A 17,351-nucleotide genomic window follows, 5' to 3' on the forward strand; every position below is an offset into this window, starting at 1 on the left:
ATACAAACTATACTTAATATGAAAGCCTCATTATTACTGTACATATCTGAAAGCTGTGCCAATTAAATATTTTAAGATTTTTATGTTTTAAGAATTTAATTTAATATTTATGTATTGTAGTATCTTTGACATTAAAAAACTATTTATTGGTAGATTGATATTTTTTATATGTATAGTTGACTTACTGATTGGCTTTCCTTTTTTTCAGGCCTATCTGTTAAACATTCCTTCTTGGGACTGGAAAAGAGGTGATGATGTTATTTGCTTAGCTGAGCTCAAATTAGGATTCATTGCACAGTCATGTTTAGCTCCAGGTTTTTCTACAATGATGGCAAATCTTTTTGCCATGAGATCTTACAAAACTGTAAGTATAGACATACATTCTTGTAGAATATATACAATTTCAATGATAGGAGGTATTTTGAATTATATTTTACCTTCATTTATGCTAAAGAAGGCAAGTGTAATATGTACATACTTTAATTATCAGTCTTTGTGTAGGTAATGTATCTGTATAGTATAACCATATAAAGTTGCTAAGCAGTTCCCAAAGTAATGTCTCTAGATGCCGGGACTTGTGTGCAAGAATGTTTTGTTTCACTGCCAGAGAAACTTCTGAAGTGTTGTAACACTTTTGAGTGTAGATATGATCTAAAGATGTAAGTGATAATTACAAATAATTATTGTAGTCAATTAGTATCTTTTTGTAAACATACTGTCCATTATGCCAGTTTTGAAGCTAAAAGAAACTTTACAAAGTGGTGTCAAGTTGAAAGTTGTTTGATTACTACATACTCTTGTTTTAAATTGTATACAAACTGTAAATTTACTGAAAAGTCCACTTCTTAAAGGTTAAAAGAAAGAAACCTTGAATGCAGTCTTAAACTACCCTAAATTTCAAATTATGTCGATCTTCACTTAGGCTAATGACCCAGTCTTTAGAAGCTAACCCTTTTTATAGATGAGAAACAGTTTCAGACTTAATTTCCATCATATCATCAGTTCGCTCTCAACTTGTCTGTAGAAAGCCATGTTACTTGCTTTAAGCTATGTTACTTGCTTCATTCATTTTTATAGAATTTTATAGTGATATCTTGCTGACAGCTGGCACTATTATTGTAAAAATTTTATTGTCAGACGTAATTGCAACCAAAATTACAAATAAAAAAAAATAGTACATGTTAAGGCACAGCTATCTTAAAAATGCAGAGTACCCTAGGAAAACTTTGGTACTCCTTAAGTCAGCTAACTGTGACCTGTTTGTGTTTATGAATGGGCATTTTGGCTATTGCTCCGAGCAACTTTGTATGTTATTTATTTTAGCTTAATAACTCGCTAGTTATTCCATGGTTCATATGCACAGTACATTAAAGGTTATGTCTAAGGGTCTAACCATAGGTGAACTTACTGTTTTGTTTTGATTAAATTTGAAGAGAACCTAGTCATTCTTTAGTAGGACATTAAGAGCCTTAGAGGACAACATTTTACTTTGAGACAATGCATTATTTTCAATAGTATTTCAAGACTTTAATACCTTGAGACTGAAGACAAATTTTTTATTGAGAACAAGTAATTTTTACCCTGTTTTATTTTTAGGTATAATGATTTCTATGCTGATAGGGATGTCATATTTTGAATTGAAAAATCCTTTCATAGTAATTGGGTTTTCTTTGCATCCCTAATATAGTAGTAATTAGAGGCCTTAGCATAAATGTGGTGTGTCTCATTGCTTTAGGAGTTAAAGTGTTAGGATTATCATGAGAATTAGACTACAGTATACAGTATTTATTACAAAGATTTTCAACAATAATAAAGTGGTATTTTGAAAGAAAGAGCGGATGAATAGATAGGGTTATTGAAGATTGCACTAGAGAGAATGCCAGTTTCCATGTTTTTTATTATAATATGAATAATATTCCAGAGCTTGTCTTTGGTCTAAGAGATGCTATTCCAGATATAAGAGCATAATTTTTACATAGAATTGAATAATATTTTCAGGTGCTTTGCATGAATGATAGCCATGATAGCCCTGCTTTGTGGAACCAAGCAATTGCAAGATGTAAATGTGTCTTCCAGAAAGCTTTATCAGTGCACTCAGTATCATAACTTCTTGTCAGTTCACAGTGACTTCCCTGTTGTATTGGCTTATCTGACTGTCATCCAAACTAACTTTCTAGAATGAAATTAAAGTACTAGAGTTGTCACTAGGATTATTTCATTTGAGTGTAATATCCTTATTTCATTGGCTTCTCTCACATTGCTTTTGAAACTAACACTTTGGAGATCCATTGGATAGGAAAAATTTCAATTTTTATTTTTTATTTTAGCTCTTTGTAGTAGGATTTTACGGTCACACACTTTAATTTTGGGGGGATCTACACAAGGTAACAGGAACTACATGAGTTTGAATGGCTTAGCAAACAAAACCAACACATCATTTTCAGAATTTGAAAACAATTTTAACATTTTTATCCATAGAATAACATCATATCCTCTTCACTTAAGGCATAGAATAATAGCACCCACTAAGTTCACTGATGGTATACTAATGGCTATTTCTTTCTATATTGAAAATGCATAATGTATATTATACTTGACATAAAAAGATTTGTGTTATATTGTAGTGCATACTATGTGTTTTGTAAAGGTGGCTATCTTTAAGAATATTTTATCATTCTAGTTATCAAAACTTTAATTTGGTAACAAAGGTAAATGTATCACACATCAAAGAGGGAATGCAATGAGAATATATACATAGTACATGAAGATCAACTGTACTTTCTGATCACCTGTTGGTGGAAACCTAATTGTAAAAGAATTGAGTGGGATGATATTCTTTTTTTTTTTTTTTTTTTTTTTTTTTGCTCTTCATTAAAGTATAGAATCATGAAAACTAAGGACTGTACTGTAAGATTGGAGTTTCCATTTCATTGGAGAGTGAGTTTGTCATGTTTTGAAATAGAGAAATTGAAAATTTTATTTGATGATACTCAATGATGTAGGATAACAACTGCATGGAAACAGCTCTATGAATATTTGTGTTTGTGTCTTCATTGTTGCCTTTTGCTATTTAGTAAGCTGTTTTGAAAAGAATACTTATTCCTGTTAAAATTCCACTCTGCATTCTTTTAAGTGATCTCAAAAGGTTTCGTATTGATTTATTTGCTTTCAAACTAAAGGGAGAAGTTTTGGGTACATACTAGGATGTAAAGGTTGGTGAAATTTGCTTGTGCTTTTAAATGCCTTTATTTTTTTATTCCAATGCCTCATGCATTAAATCATTTCATATACATTTAGAAGCTCAGTATAACATGTCATATATTATTATTACATAATGTAAGTACTCCCATGTATGTTTTAATTTGATACACATAATACAGTACTGCATTTCTTTTGATTATACATATTGGTAACCTTAAACTTCAAACCAGATATATCTCTTGTGTTGCTTGTATAATCTAAAGTGTCATGTTTAATGTTCCCCCAATTGCCGAATATTTTCCCAAATACAATATTAAGAAGTTTGGCAATTAAATAGTGTTATGAAATCACAGTGAACTTGTGATACACTTCTTGAAAGACATTATCCAGCTCAACTTCCCTAAAGTGCAGTACTGTATCTAAGCTTAACAGTTCACAAGCTGCAGATAAATTGCTGACACATACACGAATTTATCATTTCAAACACAACGATTGTTGACATTCAACAGAAGACAACAACATTGTCTTGTATCTTGATGGTAAATTGTTATGTTTTGTTCTCACATCAATAAACATATTCTCATATTATATTGTCTGGTAGTCGCCAGACATGTCACCATGGCAAGACCACTACCAGCAAGGCTCTGGTATGGAGATGTACAAAGAGACTTTAAGTCCAGCTTTTGTGGATCTTGAATTTAATGAAACATCAGCGTAAGTAAACATGACTGGCAGAGAGCATGACCCAAAGAAATACATTGCAAGGCATCCTTATAGAATTAACATTTTCTGTTTGAAGTTTCATCAACCTTACTTACAACTTTGCATACCCTTTCCCTACACTAGACTTAATTATGTATATCCCTCACATCAAGGGGCTTAATATCAGCTTAGTGTTTACTTAATCCTTATTATTACAGGCTTCTGATAGGGTATAAAGAAAAGAACTTAGCAGGTGTAAACATTACTGTTGGGAAAATACTTTCTTATAGTACTATATGCATCTATTTGTTCAAAGCTTATAATGATTTAGAATAGCATACAGCAAAGCTCCTTGAAGGGGATAATCATTTTGCCCCACCACCTTTTAGGGATTGAACCCCCATTTTCAAATGGATATTTTTAATGATTCAAAAAGACAGGAGTTTTTGAATTTTGGGTGTGGTTTGTGTTGTTATTGCAAGGACGAACTGGAGACAGAGTGATTTGGACCACTCTTGTGTTTTCCTTAGTCACCAGATATGCAGGCTTGGCAGAACGACTACCTCTGTGGTACGGGTTGTGAAATGTACACGGAGACCTTGTCACCCTCCTTCGTGAGCATGACTTTTCCTCAGGCGTCAGAGTGAGTACCCGGAGATTTTCCCGTCTGGGTTTGTTGAATTTTAGTAGTATTATTAATATTCATTGGTAGGAAACTAACTGAAAGATGGTTCTGCACTTAATATGAGTTGTGGTAACTTTGTTTGATTGAAATGTTAACTGTGTTAAATATCTTTTTAATGAGAGGGATTATCATTCTTGCAGGACTTAGTTTATTATAATCTAACTGTTTTGTAATCATTGGTGAACTAAGTTACTGTAGGTACTCTCATTTACATGTTTATAAATTTCCTTAACATAGATGAATCCCATGTACAACAGTTGTGGATTATATTTCAATTTTAAAATGCATTATTGTATATTTTAACTGATTGGTCAGAATGTTTTTCTTTAAATTAAATACCAAGGAGGAGTTTAGTGAGTCCAGAATATAGTACTATAATAGATTTTGTGTAAGATTAGTACAAACTCTTGTTTTACAAAAGCCTACCTTCCAAAATGTGACTTGTTGACATTTGACTGTACAGTATGATTATAGTTTACACACATTTTTATATTCCAACAATGGTTTTTCTGGGCTTAATCTGTGTCGCCCTGTGAAATGGTTCCTTTGATACTATTTCTTAGGAATAAATATTGCTATTCATCCTAGAGAAAAAAGAAACAATATAATGCCAAGATAAATGGCTCGCTCACCTCTAATAGAAGTGTCGGTATAGTAAGGAGCGAGTGGAATCACTACCAGAGGTCCCTTGCCATTTAGCTTCTTCCTTCGACAAAACCCCGAACTACGGAGGAGCCGTGCTACAGCTCCCGGTCTACTACTACCGTGAGCGCCTCCGACGCCTGAGACATCATTCCTTCGATAGCACGCTTTACCATCACACGTTAAAATTTTTCTGTGCTGTGTATTCGCTTATTTCTGGATTTATCATTTATTTCAAGATGTCTTCAGCTTCTGCTTCTAAGTTGAGTACTGTTTGGGGTTACTGATCTCATTTTATGATGATCTTCGTGTTTTTTATATATTCGGAGCCTTATCGGCCGGTATGCCCCTCGACCGCATGGCGGTACGGGTTCTCTCTTCGGTCTTCCATACCGTTAGGGATTTCCCTTCTCACAGTACTTTAGATATGGTTACTTACACATAGTCTCTATATCTTTCATGCAGTTAGCTTATTAGTTAGGCCTCCACGGGGCACGCTCCGACCGCACGTTTCGGACCTTAGTCTAGCTACGCCTTACGTTGTTAGGACTTTTTATCAGTCATGGTTTTGAGAGTTATATCATCTTATTATTCTGATGTCCCCCCTCTTACCTTCTCTAGTTCCTGATTACCAATTAATAATATTGTAGGTACTAGGTGGGCTAACATACACCATGCTTCGGTATGGCGATTAGCTTACCCTGTTATCACTATTTTTACCGTTAGGTTAGGCTTTCATACCCCAATTGTCGATTGGTGATTAGCCTACCCCCCGTTTTCTTGAACTAGAGGTTAGATTAGGCTAACATACCCCTTTCTTCAGATCGGCGATTAGCCTATTCTTCTGATTGCTTAGCTTCGTGTTCCCCGTGTTAGCCTAGCTTTAAGATATCGCTTTAATTTTGTTATTTGATGATTTATTATAAGTAATCCTATATATATCAGTGATATTGATGTTGTTCCGATGGCTCTTCCCCACCTCGTGTTTATCACCTGGCTGGGAAGACCACTGGTCGATCGCGGTGAGCCACCCGGTTACGGGGTCCCCCACCCGTCCCCCCATTTCCCCCTCCATACATTGCCATCCACGTCGATGGGTGATGACTCGTTTCTCACAGCTAGCGTCCGAGTCTGCATGAGAGGGGGTGACTCACGGGGCTGGTGGGGAGTCCCCCCTACTGGTGTTCTCACTCGTCATGTGTCTCGGGGGCTCGGGACCTCCTCCCCCTACTTCTCCGTCCTTAATGGCCGCTAAGGGGGGAGAGGGGCTCCCCTACCCCACGTACTTCCCTACCCTTTCCCCCCCCAGTTCAATCCGGCAGGTGTCTATCCCGCCGCTACCGAAAAAAAAAAACATAGAGAGGGGGAGGGAACCACTGGATGCCTATCCACTTAGGATAGTTTACACGAGCACTTACTGATATGATGGGTTTTTATTTTTATTCTAATTTATTGTTTAGAACCTTTTGCGTTACTCCGGGAGGTTTTTTATTTCCGCCTCTTGCACTATCCCTTGCTTCGTTAGAAGTTTGACATTGCTCACTCAATATTAATTAACTCAGGGCCATACGGAGAACTCCGGGCCCTACGGAGTCTATTTTTAACCATATAACAAGTGAGCTTAGGCGGAGGCAGAGACTTTCTTCCCCCCTCGTAACTTTTCTACGTAATATTCATACGGAGCGAGCATTAGAGCTTACTCCGGCATTCTTTTGCATGCCACTTATACGTAGAACTCTATCCGTCGGTCCTACTCCGGCACCCATGGATATTTTGCATTTTATACCACCGGAGATTGTCATTGGTACTCATGTATCCTTTGACTTACAGATGTTGTGCTGCCAGGAGATTGGGTGCAGTGCCATCCTCCAAGACCCGTGCGGCCATATAGTATGCCGCTCTCATGCAGGATGTGCAGTGAAAGTGGAGGATTTTATAGTTTGGCACCACGAAGCCTGCCAAACCTGCTACTTGCTAGTAGGCGATGCCTCACTAGTAGTAAGTTTTCTTAGCACTTCCTTCATTCATTCATCACCTGGAATACTTGTTATTATTATATACCTTTCACATATGGGACACATATTCACATAGTCTCAACACAACAGACATTCCTCCCCTATCCTCTCCCTAACTCTAGACCTTTCTCACAGGGTTCTGATGAGGAGAAGAAGAAGGCTTTGTCTACTCTCAAAGCATGGGTAGGGGGTTTTGGCTGGAATTCGAAGGGCCGCCCCTACATTCTTACCCAGGACATGGCGGACCTAGTATTCCAGGAGCCAAGAAAGGATCAGTGGTGGTTACCCGATAGCGGCCGCCCCTTTGCTTGCCGACCGCCTCCAGGTCATGATCTCCCTTCAGGATGGGGAATTTCCCAGAGGACGTAGCAGAAGACGTTGCGGCAATGAACCTCGACGTCGAACCCATGGCTATTGACTCCATGGGTACAGGTAAGGGTGTAGTAGGGGCAGCTTCTGTGGGTTCTTAGGGCCCTTTCCTGAGTTCCCTTTCTCCATCACCTTCCACTGATCCTTCTACTTCCACTTCTTTCCGGGGCTTCACTGAAGACCAGCGGTCTGTCCGACCTAAGGTTGCTTCAGTGATCCCCAAGGCTAAGTCGACCGAGGAGAAACTTAAAAAGTCTCTCCCCAAGAAATCGGTCATCTTGGCAGACACTGTAACTCCGGCTCACCACCCCGGAACAGTTAGGTCAAGGGTGGCCTCTTCGTCTGCGTCGAGGTCCCCCAAACGTAAATCACGTAAGGATCGGGCTCAAGTCCCTCCTTTTGATCCCGATCCTTTTCGGCCACAAACATTCTGGAGCAGGTGGGGAGTGATCGTAGGGGCCCTGGTTGACAACAAGGTCGGCTCGGTGCTCTTCCAGCTCTCCAGTTCTGTTATGTCTTCCGGCCAGTCGATCCAATCGCTGGCGGAACGGCTGGCCGCTCAGGAGAATGCCATCGCCGGGATTCAAACCTCGATCGCGGCAGGTTCCCCCCTAACTGTGCCACCTTCTCCTCTTCCAATGCCAGATTCCAGCCAACTGCCGGAATTCAAGGCGGCCAACCCTTGGAGGATTGCTTCATATGCCCCGTTTGTCAACGGAATGTTGACCATCGAAGGCATAGGAACTCGAAGGCGTGAGGACTTCAAGTTCCACCCCAGGGACCTTCAACCACCATTCATTGCTACGTCCGGCTAAGAACGGAAGCAGCAATGATGAGAGAAGACAAAGTTCCCAAAGGAAACAGTGATCCTTCCGAGGGAAACAGCACAGCAGACTCTAATGAGAAGTCTGGAGGAATGGGGGTGTGAAAATACCTGCATCACAGCCTTTAGAAGTCCCTTCACCATTTTTACTCCGGTGGAAGGGACTCCGCTACCACTGACCCTTAAGGTAGTGGAAGCAACCTTTCAGGCCGCCCTGAAAGACGAAGCCCCTGCCTCAACTAGAGAGACGGAACCCACCTCTCTCTTAGTCCCAGGCTCCGAGACGTACTTCGAGGGGGCAGTTCCTACTTTCTCAGTAGGAAAACTAAAGGCAGACTGTGCCACCTCTCTCTTTAGTGAGAGACTTCCCAGGTTGTCGGACTCCCTCATCCAGACGGAGTACGACGCCCGAACTAGGCTCGCGAGATCCCTTTCTTCCATGACTATGGCGGAGATGACGGCTCTTGTATACCAACAAGAGCCGTTGTTTAAAGTTTTGGCTAAAGGTCTGCTGCACACCATGCAGTGTGACCTTTACGACTTCCTCATAGCCAGGAGGAATTGTAGGAAGCACGTTCTGGCGGAAGCTACTATCCACCATGAACCGAACAAACTGATTGCTTCCTCAATTTGGGGAGGGGGAACGGACCTCTTCCCAGCACCAGTGGTAGCAGAAGTCCTTCATGAGGCTTCAAGGTTAACCAGTGCCTCAAAGTCAGGTGGGGACTGGCTAGCAAAGCGGAGGGGCAGGAATCTTCTGGTCCTAACCAAAGGATCAAGAAGAAACCAAGGAAGTTCTCTCCCTTCCAGCCTTCTCAGCACGTTGGTTCAGGCAGTCCAGCATCACAAGGGCAACCATCGTCGAAGGGTCAGCAACAAATACCTTGTCCTGACCCCTCAGTCCCAGCAACCTCAACCTCTACTTCCTTTGCTGTCTCGCCAGCCTTCAACTCCAACTATGAAAGCCAGAACTTTCAGGCTTTCAATAGGTTTGCGAGAGGTAGCAGAGCAAGAGGTGCCTCTCGATTCAGAGGGTCCGGCAGGGCGGCAAACAGAGGAAGAGGTTTCCGAGGAGCAAGAGGTGGCCGCCCCTCGGCAAACCAGCAGTGAGAGTCCCAAGGTAGGAGGGAGGCTGTACCTCTTCCGCCAGCGGTGGGGGTTCAGCCCTTGGGCTCAAAGTATAGTGACAAAAGGCCTAGGTTGGAGTTGGCTAGAGGGCCCTCCTCCAACAAACAGATTCTATCAAGCACCAACAACGGAATTGGTAGAGTATACCAAAGACCTCCTTCTCAAAGGAGTAGTCTCAAGAGTTAACAATTTAAATTTCAAGGACGCTTGTTCAGCGTGCCAAAGAAAGACTTCGGAAAACCGAAGAATCATCTTAGACTTGTCCCATCTGAACTTATACATTCATTGCGACAAGTTCAGGATGCTGACCGTTTCACAGGTACGGACCTTACTTCCCCGTGGGGCTGTCACAACCTCTATAGATCTTACAGATGCTTACTATCATGTTCCCATAGCCAGACACTTCCGTCCGTTCCTAGGCTTCAAACTAGGCAACAGATCCTACTCCTTCAAAGTAATGCCATTCGGGCTCAACATAGCCCCCAGGATCTTCACCAAATTGGTGGAAGCAGTAGTGCAAGAGCTAAGGAAACAGGGAATACTGTTAGTGGCTTATCTGGACGATTGGCTTATTTGGGCAAAGAACCCCAAAGAATGCAAGGAAGCAACGGTCAAAGTGATCAAATTCCTGGAACATTTAGGTTTCCAAATAAACAAAACCAAGTCCAGACTAACACCGGAATCTCGATTCCAGTGGTTAGGCCTTCAGTGGGACTTGCAATCGCGCACACTATCAATTCCGTCATTGAAAAGGAAAGAAATTGCAAGAGCTACAAAACAATTTCTCAAACAACAACAAACATCCCGGAGGTGCCAGGAGAGGATCCTGGGCTCACTCCAGTTTGCATCAGTCACAGACGTTTCCGCTCAGAGCCAAACTCAAAGATATAAACAGAGTATGGCGCTCAAGAGCGAATTGCAGATCACGGGACAAACTAGCCTCTATCCCAGCGATCTTACGGAAACGTCTCCGCCCATGGACGGAGACAAAGAATCTTTCAAAAGCAATTCCTCTACAGTTCCCTCCTCCATCATTAGTGATCCACACAGACGCCTCACTAACAGGGTGGGGAGGATACTCCCAGTATGAAAAAGCTCAAGGAACTTGGTCGTTAACATTCCGCCAGCTACATATCAATGTACTGGAGGCCATGGCAGTATTCTCACACTGAAACGACTCCATCCGCCCAAGAACTCACATTTCAAACTAGTTCTGGACAGTGCAGGTAGTAGTACACTGCATCAACAGGGGCGGATCCAAGTCAAGCCACTTGAACCATGTCATGATAGCCATCTTCTCTCTGGCAAACAAAAACAAATGGCACCTGTCAGCCACTCACCTGGCAGGAGTCAAGAACGTAGTAGCGGACGCTCTATCTCGCTCTGCTCCGTTGGAATCGGAGTGGACACTGGACAGGAGTTCATTCAATTGGATCAGTCTACAAGTCCCCGGACTCCAAGTAGACCTCTTCGCCACGGAGTCAAACCACAAACTCCCTTGTTACGTGGCACCCAACCTCGATCCTCTAGCATACGCTACGGATGCAATGATCCTCGATTGGAACAAATGGAAGAATATTTACCTCTTCCCTCCGGTGAACCTTCTCATGAAAGTTTTAGACAAACTCAGGACATTCAAAGGCCAAGTAGCTCTAGTAGCTCCCAACTGGCCCAAGAGCAATTGGTTCCCTCTACTCCTAGAGTTGAGACTCCGACCACTACGGATTCCCAACCCCAAACTAACCAGTTAGTGCAAAACTCAGATTGTGTCCGCTTCCTCAAGAATTCAGAAAACCCTAACTTTATGGATTTCCTGAAATTCGCAGCTATGAGGAATGCAGAAATTGATCCCGCCCCAGAATATCTCATTCTTGGAATCAGATAAAAGAGAATCTACTCTACGGCAATATGATTCATCTGTCAAGAAACTAGCAGAGTTCCTTAAGATGTCAAATTCCCAAGTCATGACAACGAACCTAGCCATAACTTTCTTCAGATCATTGTTTGAGAAAGGTTTAGCAGCAAGCACTATCACTACGACCAAATCAGCTCTTAAAAAGATCTTCCAATTTGGTTTTAGCATAGACCTTACGGATTCGTACTTTACGTCCATACCAAAAGCTTGTGCTAGATTAAGACCATCAACGAGACCTAAATCAGTCCCTCTTGGTTCCTAAATGATGTCCTCAAACTGGCCTCGGACATTAACAATGACTCTTGCAATTATATAACCCTCCTGAGGAAAACCCTATTTTTATTAAGTTTAGCCTCCGGAGCTAGAATATCAGAATTGTCAGCCTTATCAAGGGAACCAGGCCACATTGAGTTCCTCCCCTCAGGGGAAGTCCTCTTATCCCCAGATCGTCATTTTCTAGCCAAAAATGAAGATCCACAGGACAGATGGTCCTCGTGGAAAATCCTACCACTACCCAAGACATTTCCCTTTGTCCTGTCAACTCATTAAGAGCCTACCTAAGCAGAACAACTCTGAAATCTTCAGGCCCGTTGTTCATTAGGAAGGAAGGTGGTACATTATCCCTAAAAGGGATCAGGCAACAAATTTTATACTTCATTAAACAGGCCAATCCAGAGTCCTTTCCTCGGGCCCACAATGTTAGGGCGGTGGCCACATCTATTAATTATTTCCAACACATGAATTTTGACGATCTTAAGATATATACAGGCTGGAAATCTCCAACAGTTTTCAAACGGCACTACCTAAAACCCTTAGAAGCCCTCAAATTTCCAGCAGTGGCAGCTGGAAACACAGTTTCTCCTGATTCTTAATTTTCCTATAACTTCTTGTAGCCTTCCCTTCTATCTGCCCCATTGCACCCTTACTTAGTTTTGCTATTGTTCATTATTCTAGTTGGATTCAGTTCCATTCTTTTGTATATATCAACTTATAATCCTGTCTTTGCCTAACCTGTATATTTATTGCTTGTTGTTAGGCTAACTAATTTTAAGTTATAACCCATGTTTTAGGGCTTATACTTTCCCATATTGTAAGACTGTAATTTTAGTTGATTATTATACTATTAACCTTACAAGTGTTTAACTTTACCTTCTTAATTTATCTGTACTGTTCCTCACGCTTGGTGTTTTAAGCATTCTCTGGTACTATTTCACAGGGCAAACACAGGTTAAGCCAGAAAAGGGATTTTGACAAGGAAAAATCTATTCTGGGCAACGACCTGTGTCGCCCTGTGAAACCCCATCCTGTACTTAGATTGTCCTCACCCAGCTTACCCCAAGCTTGGAGGCTATCTTCAGGAATGACATCTCAGGCGTCGGAGGCGCTCACGGTAGTAGTAGACCGGGAGCTGTAGCACGGCTCCTCCGTAGTTCGGGGTTTTGTCGAAGGAAGAAGCTAAATGGCAAGGGACCTCTGGTAGTGATTCCACTCGCTCCTTACTATACCGACACTTCTATTAGAGGTGAGCGAGCCATTTATCTTGGCATTATATTGTTTCTTTTTTCTCTAGGATGAATAGCAATATTTATTCCTAAGAAATAGTATCAAAGGAACCATTTCACAGGGCGACACAGGTCGTTGCCCAGAAATAGATTTTTCCTTCGTCAAAATCCCTTTAATATATTAGCCTAATCTCATTCCATATATTTTTATATTCCACTATTTTTAATATATTAGCCTTATGCGGATAATATTACCTTTTTTATTCTAAGCTTTTGGGTTTGTATCCGAAGTTCGAATCCCGGCTCGGCCAACTTGGAATCAGAGGGATTTATTTCTGGTGATAGAAATTAATTTCTCGAATAAGTGTGGTTCGGATCCCACAAAAAGCTGTAGGTCCCATTGCTAGGTGACCAATTGGTTCCTAGCCACGTAAAAATATCTAATCCTTCGGGCCAGCCCTAGGAGAGCTGTTAATCAGCTCAGTGGTCTGGTAAAACTAAGATATACTTAACTTTTTGGGGGTTTGTATAGGGTAAAGGTTGTTAGCTCCATGTTTCTGGCCTTAAAATGGCCCATTATGGTAAAACAAGTCCCAGTATCTCACGGCAGTTTCCCCTTGTTCTTGAGGTAAACTGGAATCATGAACTTTGCTGCATTTTGTAATTTGTACTAAGTCATGACACTGCCCTCTGACAATAGGAGAAATGTGCCATTGGTATCCGACATTTCATGGTAGTTACTTGTGCAAAAATTAATGAAACCTAATGTTGCAATGTTTTTTAACACCTTTGGCCCTGTAAACATGAAACTAATTTTTCAGTGTTGCTACAGCCATTTGTTATGTCTTCCAGGTTTGCTGTACTAGCTACAAACAAAATAACAAACAAACAGGATTAGTTATTCATTTATTCAGACTTTAATTTTCTTGGTGACCCAAGTTTTTGTCATGCACAGGATGAGTAGACTTTTCATGTGGTGTTGAAACATGAACACATGATACGTATGTGAATTTTTAAACTGATGAATCCCTCTTGTTTATTTTGCTTGGTTATATGCCTTTAATCAAAGGGCAAAACCTAATGTTTTGAAAATGGGAGAGATATTTGAGAAGAAATTCACAAATGTCTTGACTAAAGATCGTATGGGCAAGTTTGTCAAGTTTAAAGTATCACAGATTTTATTTACTATTTCAGGCTGTTTCATGGTTTTCATCTTCAGTTGCATTCAGTGATAGTTTTGGCTTTACCAGAAAAACATTAGTGCAAATCAATGAACAGATGTGTCCCAGGGAAGGATATATATAGGTTTAATTAAAGGAAGTCTATGAAATATTGTTTTAAGCATAGGGCTAAAAAAATTTTACTGATTTTTTAGCATCTCTTACCAGCTTGTTCCTTTTCTCAATTTGGATGTACTGTTTACTTATTTTGCATCTTTTCCACAGACTCTGCTTCTCCAAACTAAAACTACTTTTATTAGCTATTGAAGTTAAGAATGAAGAGGGGACAGATAGCAAGATTGCAATCAATCCAAAAGCCACTAAGATTCAACCTAACACACAAGGATTTTTCATTGCTCAATCTGCAGACGAAGTGAAAAGGTATGAATACCTTGGTTAGAATACCTTGGTTACTGTTTGTTATGAGAACAAAGTGGAAAAAGCTTTGTGTGACATAGAACAACAGGAACACTTGTAGTAAAATGAATGGAAATGCAAGGCTTGTGTGAGACTGTTTAGACAAGAGAATTCCTGATCTAGTATAAAACTGAGTATTAGAAAAGGGTGTGTTTGTCTTCATGGCAGTTTGCTATTTTTATAAATTGTGTGATGAGAGAAGTCAAGGATATTACGGAAAGCGGTGGCTATAAGTGTGCTCGGTAAGAAAAGGAGTCATGAATAATGTGGAAGGGTTTGTATTTGTAGATAGTACAGTAGTAGTTGGTAACAGCGAAGAGAACCAGCAGAGACTGGTAGGTTTATTAGTACAAGAAGGTAGGTGTAAGTGAATGTTAGCAGTGTAAGATTGTAAGTGAAAGGTGAAGCCAGGAAGATAGAGCAATGGAAGTTGTTGAAGAGAACTGAGAAATAGAAAATGTTGAAAGACTGAAATGATTCTGATATTTTGCTATTAATTTTAATGAGTCGTTTAGTATTTCCAGTATTTTCTACTATGCTATAAGTTCATCCTAAATACACACATGTACTTCAGGGAAAATGGTACATATATACATCATGTGCCTTATGATTTTCAGTATGCATATATATATACATATATGTAAACAAAATCATTTTTTATTGCAGAGCCTGGTACTACTGCAAAGCATGCCATGACGACATTAAAGATGAGACCCTCATCAAAAAGTGCAAATGTAAAAACTGTAAGTAGAGTATTTTTTTTGTGCTAAGTATCTTCATTTATCAGGGTTTCGACTAATTTATTGTACAGTGATATAATTTTGTATTGGCAAACTTTCCTCCTAGGTAGACTCTTCATTTTGTAAAGTGACAGGTGATGAGTTAATGGATAATTTGAAACCCTGACTGTATATAATGATGTCATTTTCTTTTCTTTTGTTACATTGTGTGCATTATTGAAGAAAATCTTGATTACATAGGTTCTCTCAATATTCACTTTTACCAAGGATGTCCCATTGTATATGATGAAAACAGGTGAATGAATCTTAAATCATATTGAACCATATGTGTGGCTGCTTTTAATTGAATTTTAGCTTTTCAGGAAGTCTGATTAGCCTGAAGCATTATGCTTCAGTTTTTCTTCTTAAATGCACTTTCCAAGAGAATTGTAATAGCACATCCTGGAGTCAGAAAGAGAGTTTTATTCATTTATTCATTCATTTGAATCTGGGAAAATTGCTGTATAAAAGGTTAGATGTTTTAGAGTACATCTATTCAAATACAGTACGTAAATGAATTTATCCGTTAAGACTACATATACGTACTTATCATTTGTGATTTGTTTCACACGAGATTTATATTATTGTCACTTGAAGGATGATATGACATCCTTTTATATGATTTGCAGTTTGTTAAGGCCTTAAAACTTGGTTTATAAGGATCAATTTTGTTTTTTGCTTTATTCAAAGTGTTTTAGTTTATACGCAACTTTGAATGACTTTTAAGTTCCTTAAAAAGCTGCTTATTCTCTCTCTTCTTGCTTCCACATACCTTTGGAAACAATTGCATCAGGATATTGTAATTCACATTCGGCAATAAATCAAATGATTGCGCTCCATTGGCATCATGTTTATTGATATTTATACAGATTGGTTTCTTAAGGTCAAGTCAATCTCATACTTAGATGATCCAATGATCCTTATCAATACAGGTTAATTGATATTCCACTTTTCATTCTTGTTGTTTCTGATGCTTTTGTTTCCTCCATAACTGTCTCTCAACGAAGCACAAAACAAATCATGGAAAGTTTTAATGAAAGAACGTTAGGATGTTTACTTGAGTCGAGCATCGTAAAATAAAAAGTCGAAGTGAAACGAAGGGTATAAAAGAAACTAATGAAACATTTTCAAAATCAAGCAGAACTATCAAGTCAGAGGTTGCCAAATAAAGATATTGCCCTATGTAATTCTGCACATCCCAGTGACATGGAATGGTGAACTATTATTGGTTTTGAACTGCATATGCCCTTCTTTTATATGATTTCCTCTTGAATTATCATTACAAACATACTTGTTTATTTAATTTGGTTGCATGAAGTAAAAGTTGTTATTATCATACTTTCATGCTTAGCTTTGATGCACCATTAACAAGATATTGTTGATCTTATAACCGTTTAAACATGACAATTTATTGTCTACTTTTTATTATTGCATACAATTTTTATATGCATATTTGCATCCAAGAAAACAAAACAATACAAAAAAGCAATGGGAAAATTTGATTACTAGGAAGTGTTGACAAATTGAAGGATTTTGGTAAGGTCATTTGTCATTTACTACTATATATTTGATATGCTATTACTATTTATAAGGAAGAGTAACTGCCATGTGTTATTTTTATATGGAGATTTTGCACATGTGAAATCTATGAGTATACTATTCAAATTTTCCCTGCGTGTGTATCCAGCATCGCCGCCAGCCAGTCTCACGTGTCCAGTATGAAATTCCTGTGTTTATCACTGTAAATTTCCTGTCTGTGTTGTGTTCTTTGATCATGAAGCTAGCGCTATAAATGCTTCCTTAATATTTTTCTTTCGTTTTCAGTTATTCACACCATTCACATGTATCATTCTGTAGTTTTAGAATGTTGTCTTTCATATGTTGCAAAGATTGCAATATGTTTCTGTTTGGTGAATTATTACGAAAGGCTTTTCTGAGATTTACTATTCTTCT

At 39.4% G+C, this 17,351-nt stretch overlaps 1 protein-coding gene across 32 annotated transcripts in view; it reads left to right on the forward strand.

Annotated features, from left to right (window-relative positions):
• The window catches only part of LOC135207952 (calcium-activated potassium channel slowpoke-like), a 488,829-nt gene that overhangs the window by 394,413 nt on the left and 77,065 nt on the right, over positions 1-17,351 (forward strand). For 30 of the 32 annotated variants that reach the window (XM_064239971.1, XM_064239943.1, XM_064239947.1 and 27 more), the window contains 4 exons: positions 209-364; positions 4,434-4,546; positions 14,428-14,583; positions 15,286-15,362. In XM_064239971.1, coding sequence (XP_064096041.1) covers positions 209-364; positions 4,434-4,546; positions 14,428-14,583; positions 15,286-15,362 — 502 coding nt within the window. Of the gene's footprint in view, positions 1-208; positions 365-3,802; positions 3,916-4,433; positions 4,547-14,427; positions 14,584-15,285; positions 15,363-17,351 lie in introns of all 32 variants that reach the window. The other 2 variants (XM_064239965.1, XM_064239945.1) reach the window with 1 other exon arrangement.

This window comes from Macrobrachium nipponense, chromosome 34 (genome assembly GCF_015104395.2).
Source record: "Macrobrachium nipponense isolate FS-2020 chromosome 34, ASM1510439v2, whole genome shotgun sequence".
In the NCBI taxonomy this organism is placed as follows: domain Eukaryota; kingdom Metazoa; phylum Arthropoda; class Malacostraca; order Decapoda; family Palaemonidae; genus Macrobrachium; species Macrobrachium nipponense.